A 26212-nucleotide genomic window follows, 5' to 3' on the forward strand; every position below is an offset into this window, starting at 1 on the left:
TAATTTACCCTATTCTACCTCTCCCTTTCTCCTTCTCTCAGTATAATCCTCTCTTACCCCTTAATTTTATTTTCCAGATATCACCCTTTCATCTTTAACTCACCCTGTGCCCTCTATCTATCTATCTATCTATCTATATGTATATGTATATATGTGTGTGTGTGTGTGTGTGTGTGTGTGTGTATGTATATATTTCCTCCAACTACCCTAATACTGACAAAGTTCTCATGAGTTACAAATATCATCTTTCCGTGCAGTAATGTAAACAGTTCAACTTTAATAAGTCCCTTATGATTTCCCTTTCCTGTTTACCTTTTCATGTTTCTCTTGAGTCTTATATTTGAAAGTCAAATTTTATATTCAGCTCTGGTCTTTTCATGAAGAATGCTTGAAAGTCCACTATTTCACTGAATGTCTATTTTTTTCCCCTGAAGGATTATACTCAGTTTTGCTGGGTAGGTGATTCTTGGTTGTAATCCTATATCTTTTGACCTCTAGTATATTATATTCCAAGCCTTCCTGTCCCTTAATGTAGTAGCTGCTAAATCTTGTGTTATCCTGATTGTGTTTCCACAACACTTGAATTGTTTCTTCCTAGCTGCTTGCAATATTTTCTCCTTGACCTGGGAATTCTGGAATTTGGCTACAATATTCCTAGGACTTTTCCTTTGGGGATCTCTTTCAGGAGGGGATTGGTGGACTCTTTCCATTTCTATTTTGCCCTCTGGTTCTAGAATATCAGGGAAATTTTCCTTGATAATTTTTTGAAAGATGATGTCTAGGCTCTTTTTTTGGTCATGGCCTTCAGATAGTCCAATAATTTTTTAATTCTTTCTCCTAAATCAATTTTCCATGTGAGTTGTTTTTCCAATGAGATATATTACATTGCCTTTTATTTTTTTCATTATTTTGGTTTTGTTATACAGTATCTTGATTTCTCACAAAGTCACTAGCTTCCATTTACTACATTCTAATTTTTGAGGAAATATTTTCTTCAGTGAGCTTTTGGACTTCCTTTTCCATCTGGCTAATTCTGCTTTTTAAGACATTATTCTCCTCATCAGCTTTTTGGACCTCCTTTATCATTTGGGTTAGGCTATTTTTTAAGGTGTTATTTTCTTCAGTATTTTTTGGTCCTCCTTTAGCAAAGTATTGATTTGTTTTTCATGATTTTCTTGCTTCACTCTCATTTCTTTTCCCAATTTTTTCTCCACTTCTATTACTTGTTTCTCAAAATCCTTTCTGAGCTTTTCCATGGCCTGGGACCAATTCACATTTTTTTGGAGGCTTTGGATATAGGAGCTTTGACTTTGTTGTCTTCTTCTGGTTGTCTGTTTTGATCTTATTTGTCATCAAAGAAAGATTCTATGGTTTGACTTTTTTCTTTTACAAGGTGTGCTCAGGATCCTGGACAATTACATGAGTTATAAACTCTTTGTTAAGGAAATGGCCTGCTTCCAGTGTGGAGAATGTACTGTTCCAAGCTTTGGGGGTTTTGTTCAGCTGTTTTCAAAGAAACTTCTAGGAACCTGTAAATTTTCCATTCTTCCAAGTTGGTAGGATCAAGGGCGAGGTGTTTACTCCTTTCCTGGCCTGTGTTCAAGTCTATGAGTGACCACAAGTGCTCTTTACAGCCTTGGAATTGTGAGGAGGATTCCTTCTTCACTACCACTAAAAGTTCCAACATGCCAGCACTACTCCTCACCCCAGGACCACCACCCAGAGCTGTGACCCAGATCCAAGCATGGGCAAAGCAAGAGAATCCTGCCTCAGTGCCAGCAAAGAGATCCCTGCAATCCCCCTCTGATCAACCACTTGATTCCCTCTCAGTCTGTGGGCTGGAAGCTCTGGAAGCAGCTGATGCCCAGGGCTGCACCGGGACTAAGGCTGGGACCAAGCTTCTGTCTCACTGCAGTCACACACTATTCCTGCTGACCTTCTAAGCTGTCTTTGGCATTTGTGGGTTGAGAAGTCTGGAAACCGCCACCGCTGACTGTGATTCAGTTCTCTGAGGCCTGCTCCAATTTTGCTGAGGCCTGTTTTGCCTGCATGGCCACTCTGAACTGCACTCATCTCCCAGCCCAGTGCAATAGACCTTTCACTCTGTCTTTTTGTGACTTATGTTGTTTTAGAGTTTGTTTAGAGCTATTTTTTACAGGTATTTGGAGGAGCTTTGGGGAGAGCTCAGGCAAGTCACTGCTTTCATTCTGCCATCTTGGCTCCACCCTCCCAAAGTATTATATTCTTAGACTACCAGCATTTGAAGTGTGGTGGACAGATATAATTCTAGCCTATACCCCCTCCTTGGAGATAGGTAAATAAGGGAGTAAGTGCCCAGTCACAGCCTTCTCTCTAATCCTGACAAAGGCTGCATCTCAAAGAAAGGAAGTTTATCTTGGAAAGGGGTGGTTCAAATCTCAGAGAAGTTAACAATCTATGGAACATTTAAACTAAACATCTTTATATTTAGACACCACACACAATTACCTTACACTATGATTATGAGAATATATGAAAAGCACAAATTTTAAGGAAATACATATGTGTATACAATACACACATTTATATCTCTGTGTGTGTATGAGAGAGAGAGAGAGAGACAGAGAGAGACAGAGAGAGACAGAGAGAGAGAGAGCTATTATTCACTCATTAAAATTCAATGAAAACTCACGTGCATAACGATGAGCCTGAGGAACTGTGAACTTGTAAAACTTCATTTGAATGACCAAAGAAAAATTACATTAATTTCAGCAGTGTTATATTGTCTAATCTTCTCACTCTGAGAAACATTGGCATTTCTGTATGGTAAATTTGCATCAACCACAATATTGATTGAAACTAGAGGTGTGTGGGAACCAGCTCATATAGGCTGGTGAAAGTCGATTGTTAAATTTTCAGTATGAGCATTTACAACTTGGAAATCACAAAACACAAATAATCAAACCTAGATTTATAAATTTATTGATTGTCCATGTTTATGAAAGTGATGGAGAAAAATTTAAAAATGCAAATTAAACTTAAATGCATCTTGTGCAAATTATTTTTTCTGGGAGGGCCAGTTGTAAGGGGAAACCCATTTATTAAAACAACAAAATTCATGAACTATCTGAAAGTCAACTTACCAAAGCACAAAATCAAGATTATATAAATGCAATTGAAAACATTCTAAAGAAATAAAAAGTGATAGATAGTTGGAAGAATATTGATTGCCAATGGTGGGGCTCTGAAAGTATAATAAAAGTGATACAAGTGGATTCATTTACCACCAACCAAAATATCAAAGGGATAAATAATAATGCTACACAAAATAATATTAAAATTCATTTGAAGGAAAAATGGTCTAGAATCTCAAAGCAAACAAAAAAATAAAAAAAGATAAAAATAGAATAGCATATCCAAATTCCAATTTATGTTGTAAAGCAGTTATCATTAAAATTATTTGATACCAGTGACAGAATAGAAAAATTTTAAAAAATTAGTTGCATGAGCAGGAATAAAAAAGACTTGATCTCAATAACATACTATCCAAGAAATTTTAGGATATAAATGACTTAGAGGCCTCCTTATTTTTGAGAATTGCAGGAAAATAAAAACCCTGGAAAATGTCTTGGAAGGAAAAAGGTTTAGCCCAACAATGTTTACTATGTACCACAATGAGTTTAAAATGGATATGTACCCTGAACATTAAAGGTTATAACATTTAAAAAAAATAGAAAAGGACAAGATTGGCTATCTTTCACAGATATGGATAAGGAGGAAATTCTAAATCAAATAAGGAATAGAGGAGATTACAAAGATAAAATCATTTAAAACAGAATGCTGTGAATCAAATTAAAAGCTCCTTCTAGCTATAAATCAATGATCTCATAGTCAATGACCCCATAAAAAGCTTTTGCATGAACAAAATCAATACAACTAAGATAAGATGAAAAAAATGTTGATTGGGACAAAAATCTTTCCATCAAGTATTTCTGTTAAGAATCCGATATCCAGGGGAAGCTAGGTGGTGCAGTGGATAGAGCACTGGCCCTGAAGTCAGGAGGACCTGAGTTCAAATCCAGCCTCAGACCAAACACTTGACACTAACTAGCTGTGTGACCCTGGGCAAGTCACTTAACCCCAATTGCCTAAAAAAGAGAAAAAATGTTTTGAAAAGAAAGAATCTGATATCCAAAACATATAGGAAAGTAAGGAACTGTTGAAGAACAAGTTCCATTCCCCAATTGATATATAAAGAATATGAATACATAGAGTTCAAGAGTAACAGTGAACTATTATCAATGCTATTGAAAATTAATCCAAATCACTAGTAATAAGAGAGAGATAAATCAAAACAACCTTATATCTAGAAAATTATTTAAAATGACAAATGATGGAAATAGTGTAAGAGGCAGGAAGGATAACCAGATGAATGCACTGTTGAGGCTATGAATTACTCCCACTGCTCTGGAAAACAATTTGGAATTATGCAAAAAGAATACAGATACCCATGGACATGTAGGCCACTCATTATAGATCTTGACAGAGAACTACTCTTATTAATCTGAGATGTCATATTTATAGCTCAAATTTATAAGGCACTTTAAAGTGTATGTACATCATCAGTTATTTTTATCTTTTAGAGATGAGGAAACTAAGTATTAGGGAGATTAATTTTCCCAAGGTCTCACAGCTGGCAAAGCAAGATTTCAGGAAGAATTTGGACAGAGATCCTCTAAACTCTAAATTCAGCTCTTTGATTACTGTACCATGTAGCTAATGTTCATCCACAGAAAATGTTTCCTTGTCCTCCAGCAAATCCAGCACAGTGGGACCCCACCCAATATTCTAGAGTTCTTCTTTGAGATGTCTTTACTTTCTATGGACACAATTTATCACACAGGCTGTCAACCAGTTATCCCTCATCATTGCTCATGCCCATAGCTGCTGGTGTTCAGTTGTTTCTGACTCTTTGTGACTCAGTTTGGGGTTTTCTTGTCAAAAATACTAGAGTGGTTTGCCATTTCCTTCTCCAGAGGAAACTGAAAGCAACAGGATTCAGTGACATTCCCAGGGTCAAACAGCTTGCAAGTGTCTGAGGCCAGATTTAAATTCAAGTGTTCCTGACTTCTGACTCCAGGCACTCTATCCACTGTACCACCTAGCTGCCCTTAGCCCTTATTCCTAAATATGTATTCTTTTTTATGAGTACCTCTTGCCATGTGAGACCATTTGTGATCAGAATAAAAATCATTTAACACAATTAGAACTTCTGTTTTCTGTCCATTCAGATAATGTATTGTACGGTTCAAGTTGAAGAGGGATTTCCTATACACATAAAGGTTGGTGGATGATATCATAATGATTGCATCAAGACCTGACATGTTTCAATGTCTACTAGAAGAGATCAATAGTCATTCAGATTTTGGCCTGACCATCCACATGGGAAAATATTTAGTGGATGAAGAATTTCAATTATCTAGATTATGATAGGCAGTTGCTTTACAACCTATAGAGTTCATTCATCAGCAAATTGGGTTCAGAATTAAATAGGAGAGTAGTCTGTATTTTTTAATGGCATGAAGTATCTTCTTCTCCCTTTTATTTTCCATATTGCTTACTTCTGACTCCCTCTCTTCTGATTTGATTTCTTTAGAGGCTAGATCTCAAGGCATCTCAATTTCCTTCCACTCTGGGAAAAACATGGTTCACCAGCCTATATCCTTAGAAAGAGGGAGGGCATATTGGAGTATAGTGATGAATTTTAATATAGGCTTATGCTGTATCCTTGGATCTGAAACTGTAACCTCACTGGAGACAGCATAGGAATTGAGGGAAAGGTACTCTGTAAACTTAGGGTCGGTGAGTGTCAGTTCCTAGATTTTGTGATTGTTGGGTTTCTTTTTTAACCTTCTTTTAGATACTTGGTGTTCCAGACCATGAAAACGGCTTCAGTTGCTTTATATTTGGCACACAATTTCTGTTTGGGGGAAGTTTGAGAGTGTCCAGTCTGCCATCTTGTTGCTCATGTGACCTAGAAATCCATAATAAGTGTTTATTGTTTATTGACTGACTATTGACAGCAACCAGCTAGAATTAAGCCCCACTTCTAACACATACTGATTATTTAGGCTTGAGAAAGTCACTTGAAGTCTTAATAGTCTAAATAATCTCTAAGGCTTTAAGTTGCAGACTGCTACTAGCCTACACTAGTAAGAAGGAGTTTCCTGATTAGGAGTTCCCTATAGAAAAGGAAACACCAATCCAGTCCCAGCCTAGTAACCAGAATGAAGGAGAGGGTGGTCCCACCACCCTCTCCCATGATCAGAACAGACCTAGAATATTATATCCAGTTCTAGATGTTACATTTTAGACAAGCTGCAGCAGATTGCAAAGTTAGCAATAAGGACAACGAGGAGACAGAGAACTGTGCCAGACACAGCTTGAAGGATATGAGGATGTTTGTATTGTAGAATTAAAAAAAAGCCTTGGGATGGCATGATAGATTTTAATACTTCAAAAGCTAAAGCTAGAAAAGACCTCGGAAGACATGTAGTTCAACTCCCCTATTTTACAGATGGGGAAAATGTGGCCCAGGGAGATTACGGAACATGGGTAAAAACAGTTATGATGTCATTTGGAAGAGCAGTAAGATCTGCTTATCTTGGCCCTGGGGATGTGTGGAACTAGGAGTTTACATGGAAATTCATTTTAGTTCACCTTAAAGAAACACATTGCGTGGATAGGTGTGGATAGAGTACCAGCCCTGGAGTCAGGAGGAACTGAGTTCAAATCTGGCATCAGACACTTACTAGCTATGTAACCCTGGGCAAGTCACTTAACCCTGTTTGCCTCAGTTTCCTTATCTGTAAAATGAACTGAAAAAGGAAATGGTGAACCATTCCAGTATCTTAGCCAAGAAAACCCCAAAAGGGGTCACAGAGAGTCAAACATGACTAAAAGGACTCAACAATAACAAAAGGAAACACTTTACAATTAGAGCTATTTACACAATAGCATGGACTTTCTCTAGAGCGTTTCTTATCACTGAGTATTCAAGCACAGGCCAGATGATTATATGTCAGGGCTATCATAGATGTGCTTCATTATTTAGATATGGTTGTTTTGGATGACTAATGATGTCCCTTTCAAATCTGTCAATAAAAGAGGACCACTTCAGAGACGCTATGAGAAGTGCAATTTGCGTACCAGAAAGGATCTAGGAACCAGCCTCCAGGTTTTCTATGGAGTTATACTCCAAAATCCGTAACATACTTTTCTCTTATGTAGGGTGCAAAAATGTTAGTTCTGTGCTTCTTGACTATTTCACTGAGATTCCTGATGTGGAATCAAAGAAAGCAACCAGTAACAAATGACTATCTTACTAGCTGCAATGCCAAAGTGAACTGTTCCAGAATTGTGTGTGCTTACAGATAAATATTTGAAAAGACCCATTTATCATCTGTATTTGCGTGAAGCTAGAGTTTGCTGGATAATCCACTTTTATATAAAGGTTTAAAAGAGTAAGATGTGTTGTGATAGTGAGGAAGGACAGATGGAGAGCCCCAGTGCTACACTGGCAGCCCTGAAATGTTCAAACACCTAAGGGAAGGTCTCCAGGCCACTGGATAGAATTTTTAAGGAGGATTTATTAAATATTACAGTGTAAATTAACTGACTAAGGATTGCTTCATTCTCTGTACTTAAACTCTATGTGTCTACACAGTGCCTGGCCCATAAGTGCTTGTCAATTGCACAGGATGAGGAGCCAAGGATGTGTTGCTATCTGCACTAAAGGATGGTACTTCTATCAATGAGAATGAAGATCTGTTAAAGTTTTAAAAGCCCCTTTCCCAGCTCTGCCACTCACTACCTTTCTGAGATTCAGCAAGTCATAAAGCTTTGTCATCTCAGTTTCCTCTTATTTAAAATGAAGGAGTTGGTTGAGATGACTGTGAAGACCCCTTATAGCAATACATCCTATCATATTTAGTGTTAAATCCTATGACGTAGGTAGCACAATATTATACTTACTTTACAGATGAAGAAACTGAGGCTCAGAGAAGTTATGTGACTTGACCAAGATCACAGAGTAAGTGATAGTGAGGACTTGTGCCCAGATCCCATGATTCCCTGTACAGTACTGGTTCCCCTGCCCCATGTTGCCTTGTACTAATCCATTCCCTAGAATAAATGTTTCAGTGTTTCACCCACACCCACACATAAAACTCACAAATAAATGAGACTTCACTACTTCAAGGATCTATAATTTCATTAATGTGGAAAATCGCTCCACTGACCCAAAAAGCAGTCCTCCCACAATGTGATTGGCGGTCCTTAAGATTTTAGTGACTGAAACTTTCATCATCATATAATCCACCAATGAAATTAAATATTTAAAAAATCCTGTCCAAGAGCTGGAAATGGTGTTCATAAGCCAGTGGAGTCATAAAACCTGCATTTCACAGGAATTTAAAACCACTTTAGATGAGGAGGGAAAATGTTTATCCTAAGATTCAACTGAAAGAGCCAACAGAGACATGGGACTGAATTTTGGTTTGTGTCTTCCTAGCATAGTGAGAGGCAGTGTGGTACAGTTGATAGAGTGCTGGACTTGGGGTCAGGAAGACCTGGGTTCTAATTCTGCCTCAGAAACTTGCTGGCTTGGTGACTCTGGGCAAGTCAATGAACTCTTCTGGCTCTCGGTTTCTTCATCTGTAAATTAGGAAGTTACCCTGGGATTCCTTCCAGCCCTAAGAATATGATCCTATGATCTGAATTCTATGATCTCCCTTTCACAGAGTACGATAAACAATTACTTTGCCTCTAGAACCCAGAATCACACATTTAGAAAGTTCAGTAGAAAACCAATGTGAAACAAGAGCCTTGTTGTCAGGGTCTAAATGAGTATCTATCTTTGAACCAAATCTTTGGCTGTGCTAAGCAATTCCAACTAAGAAAGGAATATTGGAATGGTTCAACCTTGTCAAGAGAACTGTCTAAGTTAAGTCATGTTATCAGGGAATTTTGAGCAATCCTTGCGGTCAGTTATGAGGGAGCCATTGTGGATTTCTGTGAAAGAGCTGTTCTGTTTAAATGTGTTTTTAAACAACTCAAAAGAAAAAGAAAAAGAGAAGCCACAGTGAGCATCTAAATTGTGGAGCAGAAGCCAAATCATAAAATACTGAAGCCTGCAGAGCTCAGACAGAGAGTGAATCTCTGCAGATGCTGTTTCTGGATCTAGGCAAGAGAAGTAAGCAGGCTGGGGGAGAGCTCTATGGAACAGAAAAAACAAAAACAAAAAAGGCAGGTCTTAGGTTTTTAGATAGGTATATAGAGCAGTGGACAGAAGGTGGGCCTGGAGTCAGGAAGAGATGAATTCAAATCCTACCTCACATACTTATTAGTTGTGTGACCCTAGTCAAACTACTGTTTGTTTGTGTTTCCTCAACTGTAAAATGGGGATAATAATAGCACCTACATCCCAAGGTTTGGTGTGGATCAGATGAGATGATATATTTAAGTCCTTTGGCATAGAGCCTGGCACATGTTAGGCATTTAACAAATGCTTGTTGGCTTCCTTCTTTACTTCTTTTCAATATGTGGTCCATGAACTCAATCTCTCTTTTCTTTTGCTTTTTGCCTCTCACCAAAAAGGAGAAAGAATTCAAAGGCTGGAAACTTTTCATTAAGAAGGATAGATATGGCCTGTTTTTTGAAGACTAGTAAGTAATTAATTCTCTATTTTTCTGGTAAGTAGATGAAAAGTTGAAACCAGGAAAGCCTGCAAGGAATTTGGGTACCAAAACGAGTGATACCTGTGAGGAAGGAAGCTGCATATTGTCCAAGGTCTGGGGTAGCACTATAGATAAGAGAAGGCTCTTCTTCAAACAGAATAGGAAATCAAAGCTAAGTCATTTTGTAACCAATAACAGTTAAGTCAAGACAATACCTAACACACACCCAGGTATTTGTGTTTCTTTAAATCTTGGTCTAAATGCTAGTGGTGGTGGTGATGAGGATGACAATGATGATGATGATGGCAATAATACTAATAATAGCTAGCATTTATAAAGCATGTCAAGGTTTGCAAAGCACTTTACTAATATTCTCTCATTTGATTCTCCCAACAACCCTCTGATATTATCATATTATCTCCATTTTACAAATGAGAAACTGAAGATGAGCAAAGTTAATATCTTGCTTGGGATCACAGAATGAGGATGACAAGTTTATTTTATGAGTCAGAAAAAGATAGTTAGGAAGCACACAGTTAAGGCAAGTCTACCTCTAGTTGGCTGGGATATTTGACATTTAGATAAAATCTGAACTTGTTATGGGGAGCATTCTATCTCTGGAAAATCCAATAAACCATACAAAGCCTGTTAACTTACCCTGCTTCCATTCACTCCAGTGCAGATGACCAGAATTAGAACACTCATTTTGAGTGATAAGACTGAAAGACTTGTAGAAGAAGAAAAATCGGAAATGATGATGTTTCACTGTCAATAAAATGAAGATGTTATCCCTGCCTCCTGAAATATCACTGTGAAGAAAGGGTAGACTGATGCTTTTGATGGCCATGAAAGGCCCCAAATATGGACACTTTTATTTCTATCAATATAGACCTGGTAGGTTTGTATGATACCATAGAATCATGATACAATGGACTCATCATTACTATGGATTCTTTTTGCTTCAAATAAATAAATAAATAAATATATGTATATATATATATTGTTTCTTTTAAATGTGTGCCCAGGACACACCATTTTAGGAGATTTCTGACTAAACTGTTAGCCACTTGTTACTAAGTGGAGATTATATATGAATTTGTTCTATAAACCCAACTATGACAATTGATGTGGTAGGGCATTATGTCCAAGTGATTTGTATATGTGGACATAAGATAATTCTAAGGAACTTTCATTGATGGTCTCCTTTTGATTAAAGGAACTTTCATTAATATTATTCTGTTCACCTTCTTCACTCTCTCTGAACCTTACTTCTTTCTCCTTGCCTATAGTATCACCACTCTAGGAAACCTCTGTCCTGGGATACTACTCTCCACATCAGTGACTCCTTCCACAGGACATCATTTTCAAAAAGATTCCAGTCATGTTTCATCTCTCTCTCCACCCTTTCAAGTTCCCATTTAGGCCTTGACTTATTTAATTCTGTTAGAATGTAAGCTCTTGGAGAGTAGACACTCTTTTTCTTGCTAAACATATTTGTGTACATATGTATAAATGTGTGTGTGTGTGTGTGTGTGTGTGTGTGGAGAGAGGGGGGGGAGAGAAGGGGGGAGAGAGGGGGAGAAGAGAGAAGAGAGAGAGAGAGAGAGAGAGAGAGAGAGAGAGAGAGAGAGAGAGCTCCTTGCCAAAATGTGTGGTCATGTTTCTTCTATATGATACAGAGCCCTCTCCCCTCCTTCCAAATGGTGCCACAATAATTGTTTGGGGAATTAGAACATTTTTTCAAGAACAATAATTGTGATAGCAAAAACTTGTTGAGAAAGTTCTCAAGTCAGCAAATTCTGAATTCTAACATCTCCAAAGAAAATGTTTTTTTTTTCTCCTGAAGAATGGCCAGGATACACAAGACTGTTTGGTACAGTAAATGTTTTAAGTGGTTCAAGACAGTCTTAAAAGTCTATTTAAAAAAAAACATCTCTTTAAATGCTCCCACTTAAAGCATTATGTATATGTGTATAAATGTACCAAACCACAACAATTAAAAAACTTTGACACTGATTGCTGAAAAGTTTGACCCAAGGATTTCATCAGGAATAACAGAAGTTACTATCCTGGTTTCCCTGGCCTCTGTTTTGCTCTTTTAGTTTTTAAGAAGTTCATGTTTATTAAAGGATCCATGCTTGCAGAAAGTCAAAACAGAGTTATTTTTTAAATACATACAAATATACTCATATACCTATATACAAGTATATATATATATATATATATATATATATATATATATATATAATCACACCTCAAATTCACATATATGTGATTATGAATACATATATGTGTGTATATATGTATGCTTGTATAGCTGCAAAAATGGGCATCACACTATAGTGGATGAACATGGATTTTTTTAGCTTCTGAGTTAGCAAAATATTAGCCAAATGCACGGGAAAACTAGGCATGAAATAATACCAACTGCTAGGAGAGGCAGTATGGTTCAATGGTTAGAGTGCTGGTGGACTCTGGTTCAAGTCTCACATCTGATCGACTCACTGTGTGACCACAGACAAATCACTTAACCTTATACTGCACCAGGCAACTCTCTAAAACTATAAGGTGTCAATAACTTCCCTGTCTGTATCTGCAAAAGAGAACTTCCTTACCAGGAGTTCCCTATGCTGATGAAATCAACAAAAAAGGGAAAAGAAATCCATCCTTTGGATCTTCCCATCAGTTGTTGATTGAACCAACAGCTGACTTTTGTTGGCTGCACTGAGACTGGAGTCTAGAAACAATGTCAATCCATAGTCTATGTCACAGAGCTGACTTTATGATAGAAGACAGGAGTAACCAACTATGAGAAAAGAGAATACCATTTCTAAGAAGGGAAATTGGCATACCAGTCCCATCTGACTCGCTCCAAGAGAAATGATTATCTTCTAATCAAATGAAGATCTTATGTTGCAATCTCCATATTTAACAAAATACTAATTAATGGATAAGTCATCCTTAGAAGAGATGGTAAAGGGAAAAACAGATTCAGCATTTAAGGTTGAATGTTCTTCTCCTTCATGGATTGAATATCACAGGAATACTGCTAAGAAATCCTGAGGAGCTAGGCAGTTGTCCCCAGTACAAGCCAGTCCAATAAACATTTATTTAGTTCCTATTATGTGCTAAGTTTCAGGGACACAATTAATAAAAGAAAAACAGTCCCAGTTTTCAAGGAGTTTACAATCTAAAGGGGGAGAGAGCAAACAAAAGGAGGCAGGAAAATGGGGGGGAGAGAGAGAGAGAGAGAGAGAGAGAGAGAGAGAGAGAGAGAGAGAGAGAGAGACAGAGAGAGAGAGAGAGAGACAGAGAGACAGAGAGACAGAGAGAGAGCGAGAGAGAGACAGAGAGACAGAGAGACAGAGAGACAGAGAGAGAGAGAGAGAGAGAGAGAGAGAGAGAGAGAGAGAGAGAGACAGAGAGAGAGAGGAAAGCGTTACCAGAGGTACCTCATAGGGGCATCTTGTTCTGTGGAGTTGAATCCAGGCAGAGCAAAGTAGAGTGATCTGACAGTACAATGTCTGTCTTTTATAAAGGAGGTCATTGGGAGGAGTTTAGTACTCCGCCCTCCAATCAGAATGGAGAACAGGCTAAGGCAGGTGATACCAATCAATGCTTGAGTTAGCAGCATGGTGGTTAGTTGAGAAGTGAGGAGTTTATCCTGGGAGGGACATGGAGTTGAAAGCAGACAGGAGAGCAGAAGGGGCAGCTAGGTGGCACAGTGGATAGAGTGCTGGGTCTGAAGTCAGGAAGACTCCTCTTCCAAGTTCAAATCTGGCCTCAGATACTTACTAACTATGTAGCCCTGGGCAAGTTACTTAACCTTGTCTGCCACATTTCCTTAACTGTAAAATGAGTTGGAGAAGGAAATAGTAAGTGACTGCACTATGTTTTCCAAGGAAAACCCCAAATGAGGTCATGAAGAGTTGGACACTACTCAACAACAACAGGAGTAGATTCAAAGTGGAGACTCAATGAACACCATCTTCGTGCTCCTCTCATCTAGGGTTGATCTGTTACTCAGAGATTTAGGTTAATTAGGGAAATGCAGCTCAAGAAAGCCTTCAGGTCTAAGGCAACTTAAGACCTGGTCCGATTGTCCCGGTCGTACTTTAAGCAAACCCTTCCAAACCACCTGGACAATTTCATTTACCCTTTAAGTATGACAGATGCCTCTGAAACCTAAGATCCCCTTGTCTACTGTACACCTAAACTTTTGCTGCCAATTTGATACCTCTAAATTTAAGCTTATTATATATTAATCATATCTCTTCTGTGCCATTTCATATTCATACTTTTCACATGCCAAACTCTAGCTAAATAGGATTACCTTTACCCCTCCAACCCTCAGACACACACTATGTGTGAGTCTCCTGGCTATGCCTTCATGAAAATAGTGTTCTGAATCTGGAAAGCTATCCCTCCTTCTCTTGGCCTACTAAATTCCTAACCATCCTTTAAAGCATGATTCAAATGTTTCCTCCTGAATAAAGCCTTCCCTGATCCTCACCCACCATCAACAATTACTTTCTGTCCCCATGTTGTACCTAACACAACCCTTTGTCTTATAATGTTCTTATGTACTTCTGCAGTTTCATGTATTATGAATCAACATATAAGCATTCATTAAGCACCCATTGTATATCAGGCACAGTATCTCTGGGGATCCAAATACGAAAAGTGAAACAATACTTACTTATAAGGAGCTGCATTTCAACCCCCTATTAAATAAGTTTCAAAAGAATTGGGAGGTGTCTTACCCAAACTTTTATCTTCCTTAGTTTTCTGTATACTCTAGGCATGTAACACATGTTTGTTCACTGAATGCATGATTTAATTGCATCAGGGTCACCCTGGCTGGTCTCTAGAGACAAGGAACATTTTTCCACCATATTATTTTGCCACATCTTGTTTATGGAAAGAAGGAAGGAAGGAATGGAGGGAGGTGGGAGGAAGAAATGAAAGAAGGAAGGACTTATTAAGTATTTGCTATGTGCCAACTACATGGTAAACACTTTTACAAATATTTCATTTCATCCTCACATCAACCCTAGGAGGCAGAGCTATTATTGTCTATGTTTCACAGATGAAGTAACTACACTCAGGCAGACAGATGATAAGGGAGCTGCTCAGGGTCACACAGCTAATAAATGCCTGAAGTTTGATTTGCACTTAGATTTTCCTGTCTCCAGGACCAGTGCTCTATTCACTGTGCCACTTAGCTGTCTCTAATGAGAATAATAATATTATTGTTTTTTTTTAAACAGGATTACTAGCTAGTAGTTCCAAAGGATGCTATAGATAATTTACCCAGATTTTAGAGAAGCATTTGATAAAATCTTTCATAATATTTTTCTGGAAATGATGGCGAGATACAGCCTAAAAGATAATACAATTAGATGGATTTGAAATTGGTTGAATGGCCAGAATCAGAGAAGAATGGTTCAATGTTGACATTGCAGGATGTCTGCAGTGGAGTGCCCCAGGGCTCTGTCCTTAACCCTGTGTCATTTAAATGTTTTTAATCAAAGTCATTTACACTCTTTGTAGCATAATACACTAAAAAGCAATGTAATTAACCACATTCTAAAATTGATGCATGGATCAGAAAGCTGTACCTTGTGAAGAATATATAATGAGAATTTCCCAGGGATGACTTCATTTTAGCATAATAGATGTGTTCCTGAAAGCAAATCAAATTTTGAAAAACTAAATGATATTTTAAATTCATAAGCAAATTGTAGGAAATCCTTTTGTAAACAATTAAACTTTATTTTTGAAATCTCTTTTTTGGGGTGAAAATATTTTCCCTAATACAGTGATGTTTCAGTTAGCAAATCCTTCAAGAATAAAACTCCTTTAAGCAAAATTGTTGTGTATCTAGTGGGTAGCAAGGCAGGTCTGGTCTCCTCATCTTTGGGTTGGTGGAATGGTAGTTACATTTTTCTCAAACATAGGTCTCTCTTGGGTGGATCTTACTACAGTTGGGGAGATACTCTTAAGGATTACACAGGTTTATAAGATCATAGTGTGAGAGATGATCTCTCAGAAGTGAAGCCTCCTCAGGGAGTCAATGATTCTCGTTAATAGTTCTCGATTGTTGCTTTCAAAACCCTCCCCCACTCAGACCCTGTTTTTAAATGCTTAGCAGAAAGAATAGCCCTGCCCCAACCTGAACTGCTTGCCCTTGAAAAGCTTCCCACCTTTTCTTGTCTCGGCAAATTTGTGTCTCCGTGAATAGATTGTACCCCCTGAAAGCCCAGCCAATGGGATAAGGGGAAGGGAGTTAGGGAGCAGGAGCTCACATTAGGGTATAAATAAGCCTTTATTTCTATAAGGAACTTGTACTCTCCTGGCCTGAAACGGCAACTAAGAGGGTACCCTTTCTCATGAGAAAGCAATAAACTCCTTCCTATTTTCAAGGTATCTCAGTCTTTGTTTTTATTTTTTGAGTAAGTAGTCTCTGTCCCACACAATAGAATCATAGATTTGGAGCTGGGAGGCTCTTCAGATGCCACTGAGTTCAATTCCTTTACTTGACAGATGAGGAAGATAGGCACCAGGCAGGTAAACTAATTTGCGCTAAGTCATACAAGCTGTGTGCATTAGAAGTAGAATATAAACTGGGTCCTCTGCCTTCAGAGTCAGTATTCTAGGTATTGGGGGAGGGGTGTTTCCACAGGTATTACTACTTGCATCTGGGTGGTGGACAGATCTGAGCTAGGCAGCCATCCTTAAAAGCACAAGGTGAAGACTAAGGAGCAGAGCCCTTCTTATTTGAATGTACACTAAGTATGTCACGGAAGACAGATGCTTCTTCATATTCATCCCTAACCCCTCTCAATTATTTCTCCCTCCTGCAATGCATTTTCTGACAATAAAGTGTGGCACTAGGAAAAAAAATCCTCTTCATTAATGAAATCATTAAGCTACATAATTTGCTAAAAGCAAGGTATACCTGTATTGTAATTAAAAACATGCAAGATTAGTAAAGTCCAGTGAGATTGTCATTCTGTGATGAACAGTTTCATATATGCATCTAGCAGAAAGGGTTTTTTTTTGGGGGGGGGAAGGAAGCTTCTATTTCTAAATAATTACTATAGTATTAATTAGTTCCAAGAAACTCCTCCTTTCAAGATCCATGAAGTCACACAGTAACAGCCACATTGTACAATGACTGATATTGATAGACTTAACCCTTCTCGGCAATACAAGGATCTAAGACATCTCCAAAGGCCTCATGATAGAAAATGCTATCTACATCCAAAGAAAGAACTATGGAGTTTGAATGCAGATCAAAGCATATTATTTGCTATTTTTTTCTTCTGTTGTGTTTTGTTTCCTCTTTCTGGTGGTTCCTCCTGTTGCTTCTAATTCTTACTTACAACATCACTAATGTGAAAATATGTTTAATAGGAATGTATATGTATAGCCTATATCAGATTTGTGCCATCTTGGGGAGGGAGGTGGGGAGAGAGGGGGAGAAAAATTAAAAACTCAAAAGCTTATGGAAGTGATTGTTGATAAAGCAAAATAAATTAATAAAAAACATAAAAAAGATCCAGGAAGTCATATAAGAATTAGAAGAGACATTTAATCCAGCCCATACCTAAACAAAATCTCTCTATATATCACACCTAATAAGCAGGCAGTCAGGCTTTGCTTGACTTTAGGTGAGGGGGAATATATTACCTCTGAAAATAATCCATTCTGCTTTAGAATTGCTCCTCAGATACTTGCTAGCTGTGTGATTCTGGGCAAGTCACTTAACTTCTCTCTGACTCAGTTTCCTCATCTGTAAAATGGGGATAAAAATAACACCTCCCCCCCACCCAGGGTTGTTGTGAGGACAAAACAGGATCATATTTATCCAGGCATCATAAAGTGCTACTTACTAGTTATTATCATTATCATTATTATTATTATTATTATTATTATTATTATTATTATTACTATCACTATTGTCATTTTTATTGTTAAGAACTACTTCCTTCTATTCAGCATAAATGTACCTCACTGTAATTTATAGGATGATAAGATGATGATCTAGAGCTGTAAAGGAGCTTAGAAGTTATACATAGTCCATTTACAGAGGAGGAAACTGATGCACAGAATTAAGTTGCTTGCCTACACAAGTCACACAGGCAGTAAAAGAAGTAGTATTGGTGTTCTTCTGACTCCAAATATAGTGCTCTGAAAACTACACCATGAGACCTCTCAATAGGCATAGAAACTCATTATAATAATTTGAGTATGTCTTTCATGAGCCCTCTAGGAACCAGCTTGCTCACAGCACACATTTGTGTTTTTGTGTTTATTGCCTAAAGAACGTTTGTGTTGGGTGACATTGTGTGTGTGTGTGTGTGTGTGTGTGCGTGTGTGTGTGTGTTTTATAGTATCTCTAATGGAAAGGTTTGTGTGTCTTGGTGTGGACTCCATTATAAAAGGATTTCCTTCATTATCACTGAGGTCTAAAGGTACGGTGCTCCATTGAAAAACAATTATCCACCAATTCTGTTATATTTGTTTAAGCAGCATATTCTACCTATTTGAGTATTTGATTCTGTGTAGCATATGCCCTCCTGGAACTAATCTGCCAACATCCACTCCTGGACACAGAAGACCACAAAAGGGCACGAAAGATTTTCCTGCTACTGTCCATGGCATCCCTTTCAACACGTCCTCCAAGAAAAAGAAAAACCACCTAAAGTTGAAACCTCTTTTTGACAAAAATCCAAAATGACAATAACCACTACTACCACCAGCACCACCACTACTGTGACCACTGTCATCATCACTACCACCACTACCACTATGATCATCATCAAAGCAGCAGACTCAAGTATAAGGTTCCTAGTTCTGCCTTTTAGAGACAAGCAGAATGTGTCTAATTTCTCTATGACACACTAGCATTTCAAATGCTTTAAAACAGTTATCAACATTACTCCTCACCCACATCTTTACTTCTCTAAATCAACCTCATTTTGTTCAGGAAGTAGGGAATAAACATTTCTAGAATGCCTACTATGTTCCAGGCACTGTGCTAAGCATTTTACAAATATTATCTCATTTGATCATCACAGCAACCCTATAAGATAGATGCTGTTATTATCCCCATTTTACAGTTGAGAAAACTGAGGCAAACAGAGGTTAAGTGACTTCTTTAGGGTCAGAAGCTGGTAAATGCCTGAGACATGATTTAAATTTAAGTCTTCCTGATTCTGGGCCCACTTCTCTACAAACTGTGCCACCTGGCTGAAAGTCATTGTATGGGATGACCCCACACACCCTCACTTTGCTTATGTAGTAGGACACTGAAATGGAAAGAATCCTTCAGTGGAATCAGAATGGTTGGGTTTGAATCCCATCCTTGTCACTCACAACCTCACTGACCTTGGGAAAATCACTTTCTTTCTCCTTACTCTAGTTTTCTTATCTATAATATGAAGGTATTAGAATTGTTTGAGAGTTCTTAACATGTTTTATGTGCCACAAACCCTTCAATAAGCTGATGAAATCAATGGATCCCTTCTCAGAATAAAATTTTAAATGCATAAAATAAAACAAAATTATAAAGGAAATCAGTTATATTGATTTTTTTTTTAAAGTTCATAGTCCCAAGTTAAGAACCTCTGATCAGTGGATTATTCTAAGCCACCCTCCAGGTCAAAATCTATGACCTTTTCATCACTCCTCTGGATGCTTAGAAATGGTTTAGTTATTCCCCTCCAAGACAGATAATACGTCCTTAGGAGATGATATTCACGAGTTGTTAGAGCTAAAAAAAAAAAAATAGCGGTATGCTACACTATGCAGGTGAGCCCCTCTGATCTAGCCAGGTTGTTCAGATGAAAAAATAAAAAAAACATTGTCCATTGTAGCCTATCATATCATTTGAGAGGATACTAGACTTAAATTGTAAGTGTAATAGAAGGAACCTAAGAGATCATCTATTTCAACTTTTCCCTTCATTTTACACATGAGATCAAGACTTCAAATGGTTTGACCCAGGTCACAGATCTAGGACTAAAACCCCTTATTTCTGACTCTAGTTCCAAAAGTCACTCTACTCTGTTTTCTAACATTAGCGAAAAAACATCTAAGCTTAGAGAGAAAGCAAACAGATCACTTGGATTACATGAAAGATTTGATTTCACAATGGTCCATTTCATTAATAGATGTCATATATGGAGAGATGGTCCTAAGTTCAAGGCACACACTCAATGAAACTCCTCCATGCTCATTCCTGAGTGCTAGCCAAGGGTTTTTTATAGTATTCTTGAAACTCCGAGCCAGAACAAATTCTTTTTGGTTCTAGCTCTTCTGAACCTCCCAATAATAGTGGTAAGAGCTAACATTAATATCACACTTAACTCTATGTGCCATGTCCTGGGCTAAGCCCTCCTACCTTTGGGTTGTAAGTGATACACATTGGTGAGAGTGAAAAGATAAAAAGAAAGAGAAAAATCAAGCCATGGCCACCCTAACGAAAGCAACAAAAATTGAAAACCCAGGAATGCTATATTTACAGTCTATGTATGCATAAAAACTATATGTAAATTATATGAAATATGTATAATCTTTTTAAATATGGAAGTACATATACCCAGATGTGATCTTCTCCTGGTGATAATGACTGGGCTATAATCTCCCTGTAAAGGATGTTCTTATCATTAACTTCTTTTGGAAAGAAATCATGTGATCAAATTATAATACATCTAGAAAATTATGGAGCAGCAATTTTTATATGTACACATATACATATACATATACCTTCATACATACACATGAGAGGCAACATGGCATATTGAATAGAGAGCTGGACCTGAAGAAATCAAGATGTGGTTCAAGTCCTTCTTTAGACACATATTTAGAATGTCACACTAGGCAAATTCCTTAACCTCTGAAAACCTTGAGCAACTCTCTAAAACCGAGTTGAAGAATTGTTACCAGTTTGCATTGGCAGATGGCCATCTTTACCAGGAGTTCATGGCATGAGTGAAACCACAGGTTCAACATATAAAGGAAAATATGATTGCAAATAATATATTTTAAAGAAGTTAGTTTTAGACACCCTTTCCCTTCATGGTTCATAAGCTTCATATAAAGGCAAGATAATTAGTCCTTCTAATTTCCATAACATTGCCATTAAACATCAGTCAAAGGAGTACCTAATCAAAAAACAGATTTTAGGCATGAATTGTTGTTGTTCAGTCATTTTCAATTGTGTCCACCTCTCCATGACCCCATTTAGGGTTTTCTTGTCAAAGATATTGGAGTGGTTTTCCATTTCCTTTTCCAGCTCATTTTACAAATGAGAAATTGAGGCAAACAGGGTTAAGTGACTTGCCCAGGGTCACACAGCGAATACGTGTTTGGGGCCATAAATGAACTCAGGAAGATGAGTCTTCCTGACTCCAAACTGTGAGCTCAATCTGCTACGCCACCTTGTTGCCCCTAAATAGGAGCTAGTTGTAGTTTCTACCAAGAGAAGCAGATCTTCCAATCCTATGCGACCTCTTCTGAACAGCTTTCACTAGAGCTGATTTTCCTTTCAGCTAAAGATAAATTAGTAGATTAGTTAATCAACTCTAACAACAAAGGATGTACTTTTTGAAGTGTTAACAGATATAGAAAATTAAAATACCACACTACAAAAGAAATCAGCTAACTACTATCAGGTTATAAGGGTTCATATTACCCATCTATTCCATTTCATCTTACAGCGAATGTCCCAATACACGGCACATGTTTTTATTTTGTTGTTGAGTCATCTCAGTTGTGTGTGACTCTTCATGACCCCATTTGGAGTTTTCTTGGCAAAGATTCTGGAGAGGTTGGAATTTCCTTCTCCAGCTCATTTTACAGATGAGAAAATTGAGGCAAATAGGGTTAAGTGATTTGCTGAGGGTCACAGAGCTAGTAAGTGTCTAAGGCTGGATTTGAACTCATGAAGATACATCTTCTTGATTCGAAGCCCATTGCTTTACCCACTGCTCCACCTAGATGCCACACATTTTATATTGCCAGATTTTTATTAAATATTTTCCTATTTTGTTGAATAAATAACAAGTAATCTTTTGTTCTTATTGCATCATGACTATATTTTAAAATTAGGGCAATTTTTAAAGTTTATTACCATATCACAAGAGCTAACTGTACAGATTCAGTGTTTGTAAAGGTTGGTAGTGTGGCTTGATTGGATGCCTGTTTTCTTAGACAAATAATCACATTTTCTAAGTTCTGTTTTTCTTTAGAATTACTGACAATTGCAAAAAAAGACAAATAATGATACCATACCTCATACCATATTAGAAAATATGCTCATATAGGCCACAGCATAATAATGCCATTTGTTTTACTACAGGCTTTTTTCTAGCAAATGGGAGAGAGTGTAGAGAAGTTATGCCTACAACAATTACAAAGGAATAGAAAAACCAAAAGATTTTTTTTTCCATGCCAAGTCCAACCAAAGGGGGAAAAAATGAACATAAGAAGTTTTAGAGTAAGAGGGACAAGGACTGGGAACGATTTTCAGGTGCTGAAGTTATAATTAGCAACTAAATCATCTCAATACTGAAAATATGTTATCAACTCAATTGAATACAACATTCATCAGAGGATGCTACTATATCTGTGGTCCTAATTGCAGCAGTGTTTATGGCTGAGTCTCTGCTTGTGGTGATGTTTCCTAATTCTCATCTTATTTAGAGCATTACAGCTAGTGATTCAAACACAGCTCCTAAGAAAACAAGACTTACTAAGGGGTTTTTAGTTGTAAACATTGAGAAAAGAAGTCATTGCTAAGGCAGGCCTTCTAGATCATTCATTCATTTTTTTTCAAATTTGTGCCATTTATTGTCAAATGTCCCACAAAGTTTTTTTTTTAAGTGGAAGCTTTCAAAGTCCATAGAGTATAGGCCTCACCACTGCTATAAAACTGAATGTTTGTGTTCTTGTTAATACTCATGTGTTTTGAGACACTTTCCAGTTAAGAAATAGATTGAACTTTATTCATGATTTTAACATTGGGGATGGGGTAGTGTTAGTGGAGGAAGGATTAAAATTGCTATCTCCTCATAAGAGAAAGTCTTCTTGCCTCAACAATCTTAACAATATATCTCTCTGATTATGATGTTATTCTGAGCCCCAGCCATAGGAAAATGTATTCTTACAACAAGGATTAAAGTCATTACAAACCCTATCATTAGCATTAGAGCACTCCAAATTTATCCCCTGAAATAAGTAGATCTCTGGGGTGTTCTTGGGAGGATTCATCACATGGTGCACTCCTTTCAACTTTAAGCTGCAGGCAAAGAAATTATATATACCCATTATCTTCCAATTATATTTTTATCAATAATAACTCTCTAGATCAATTTTTAAAAACTTTCTAATTCTAAATTTATATGCATTGATAAAAACAAATATTATTTTGTGAAACTTTGATAAAAGTTCAAGATAGCAAGTATTATATTTCAGTGATATTGTGAATGGTTAAGGGTATACATACACACAATATCTGGGGCATCGTTACACTTGAGCCTTATTAAGGAGCAGTGTGGTAGTGGAAAAGAGGGCTGGATTTGGATTGAGAGGTTATGGATTCAACTCAATTGCTTACTACCTGTGTGATATTGGACATGCCAATGAAAGTCTTCTGGGCTTGAGTTTCCTCATATGTATAACGAAGAGGTTGCACTGGAAGTTCCCCTGCAACTCTCAATTTCTTACCTTAAACACCTAAACAAGTAGCGTGACATCGTGGATAGAGAGAGATGGCCTGAGAAATAGGAAGACACATCCTGACTGTGTGACCCTGGATAAGTCTCTGTACTTCCCCATGCTTCAGATAGGTTTTAAAGACATTATGGAGAAGATGCTGAACTGTATTAATAAAGTTCTTCATTGGGAGCTCCCTACCCTAATGAAATCATAGGTCTGGTAAAAAAAAAAAAACACATGATAGACACATGATGAAATTGAATTTTACTGTTATCAGTCAGATGTTTCTAGAACATACAAAGATCAGTAAAATGCTAAAGGTAACATCAAAAAGGCACTTAAAAGAAGGTAAGTGCATGTTAACATCAATAAACATGAAAAAATAATTTTTAAAAATCAAAGTGAACACCATGTCCTCCCTTCTTGAACTTTTGCACTCACTTTTTATACGGCAAAGTCCAAGAGTTTATTCCTTTTATAGTGGTATAGATCTAGATTCAGCATAATCAGTCTTGCTTATAAATCTGCTCCAAGGAACATAAAGTGCAAACTAAAGGGTAATAATACTTAACCACTGAGAAAGCTACTGATAAATAATTCCCTGACCATCTCAGAGCAGGCAGAGAGGAGAAGGGGACGAGCAGAACATTGCATTAATATAAATGCAGGAAATTCGGGGTGGAAGGGTGAGGGAAGAGGCACAGGAAAGTGTATTGGGGGATGAATATGCTAGAGGGACTGACCCAAAGCTCCGCTGATAGCTTTGAAAATTAGGAGCTAGGAAGATCTGGGATCTGGCCATGGTACTGAACAAGATCTCGCAGCTGAAAACCTTAGTCAACAAGTATTGGCGAAATATATCTACTTTTCATTTTATGTGGGAAAAAAAAAACAGCTATCATTTGAAGTAAAACTTCAGCTATTCCTATTTCCCCAAAAAAATTCCTGAAAGGTATTTCACATCTTCAAAACTTCCTCAAACCACCATTAAGGTTTATAATCTACATCCATCTCTCTTCAAAGGCTGTCCTTGAGGGCAAGACAAATTTCAGTCTTAACCTGGCAATGAAAGGACTGGTATTGAGATTCTGACAAACAATACAAAGCCCTTTCCAGTATTCAAATACACTTGGAAAATAGGATTCGCTCTTTCCTGTAAGCACAGATGCGCAGTTTTACAATACAGCAAATAGCTCATTTTATCACACTGTTGAGAGAGTGGAAAAGACTATGTATAAAGATCCCCAGGGTATGTGTTTGGGGGTGGGGGTGGGGGAGAGAAACAACTATAACCAGGGTTGTCCTAATACTGTTGGGCGATGGTTGACGATTAAATAGCCTGCACAATTACCCTTGCTTCTTCATTCCACAAACCTGCAAGGGAAAGTCCAATCCAATACCAAAACAGTTTCCTCAATCAACCTCAGGGGAGGCGAGCCTTCCCCGGGGGTTGTTTTCAAACCCAAAAAGCGCAGAGCATGGTCAAAAACTAAAACCCCCGAAAGTGCAAACACCACATCATGCAGTTAAGTCAAAGCTCAGTGCAAAGGAAGCCTACCCCAGAAAGGAAAGAAAACCGCTCAGGTCAAGATAAAACGGGGAGGGGAAAGTAACCCATGCGATGGTGTTGTAGTCTTTTAAAAAAGAATATATAATCCAAAGTGTCCGACCACAAGACTTACGTGTTCCGTCAAACCGAGTAGCTATGGTATCAAGGAAGGTGTTCTGAGGTGCCAGTAATCCCTTCATAACAGGCATTTTTCCAGCGTGGTGTGAAATTCTCCATCAAAGTTTGTCTGGAAGGGTGGTTAGGAAAGAAAGTGAAAAAAAGGGAGGAGGGAGAAGTAATGACGGGAGGACTGGTCAGGGAGGGTGATTAAAGTGGGAAATGAGAAGGAGAGAGGAAGGGAAGGCTGAGTGAGGAGCGGGCAAGGGAGTTCTTCTTAGCCTCGGGTGCGTTGCTCTTACTTGACCCAGCCCTAGGAGCGCTCTCCACGCCCGCCCCGCACATCCAGGCTCAAACCCGCGCAGACTCCCTCCTCTTTCTCCTCCTATGCCAGCTGCCAGACTTCTCCACCTTCCCTCTCGCTGCAGCTGTGCCCGCTAGGCGCCGCCGCACGGCCAGCCCCCCTCCCACCCAGGACTGGCAGAGCGGGGCCGGAGGCTCCACGTCCTGCCTCCCCAGGAGGTTGGAGTGGGGCTGCACCCAACCGAGGCTGGCGGCCCTGGCAGCTGGGCAAAGAGCTTCTGGCTGGAAACGCGAGAGCTGCTCCCCCCACCCCCAGGAGCCAATGAACAAAGACCCCTTTGTTTCTGCTCAGTCCCTCTCCCCAGGAGCCTCGAGCCTCGTGGGTGTGGTGTTCTGGAAGGGGAGGAGACAGGTTGGCTCAGGTACCCCAGCCTCCCTGGGCCACTCACTACTTAAGTGTGGGCGGGTAGGCGGGGGGCCTAGGCAGTGGCATGCCCAGTGGACTTAACCCTCTCTCCCTCTATCAATAACCTGTCTTTGGAGCCCCTTATGGCCCGAAGAGGAGCTTTGACAGACTTTGCCGTGAGGCTCTCACTCCTTTGAACACCTGAGCTGGAGGAGAGTTCAGGAGTGTCCACAGTAATCACAGCAATTATGGCGGGGCTTTTGTTTGGTTAAATGCCGTAGTTCCTTCGCCCCAGCTACCCGGCCAGCTGGAGTTGGAGGAGACCTCCTCCGGGGATCCAAGCCCTAGGTAGGCTGGAGGGCCAGCTCTAGGTTGAGACTTCCCTTTGCCCAG

The 26212-nt window shown here is 38.5% G+C and overlaps 1 protein-coding gene across 1 annotated transcript in view; it reads right to left on the reverse strand.

Annotated features, from left to right (window-relative positions):
• KCNH8 (potassium voltage-gated channel subfamily H member 8) overlaps positions 1-25659 on the reverse strand; it is a 388604-nt gene extending 362945 nt beyond the window's left edge. Inside the window, exon 1 of the mRNA XM_020987205.2 lies at positions 25127-25659. Within this exon, the coding sequence (XP_020842864.1) occupies positions 25127-25202 (76 nt within the window). The 5' untranslated portion in view covers positions 25203-25659. The remainder of the gene's footprint in view (positions 1-25126) is intronic.
• Between the last annotated feature and the right edge of the window lie 553 nt (positions 25660-26212).

The sequence above is a fragment of the Phascolarctos cinereus genome, unplaced genomic scaffold (genome assembly GCF_003287225.1).
Source record: "Phascolarctos cinereus isolate Bilbo 61053 unplaced genomic scaffold, phaCin_HiC Scaffold_1;HRSCAF=81, whole genome shotgun sequence".
Classification (NCBI taxonomy): domain Eukaryota; kingdom Metazoa; phylum Chordata; class Mammalia; order Diprotodontia; family Phascolarctidae; genus Phascolarctos; species Phascolarctos cinereus.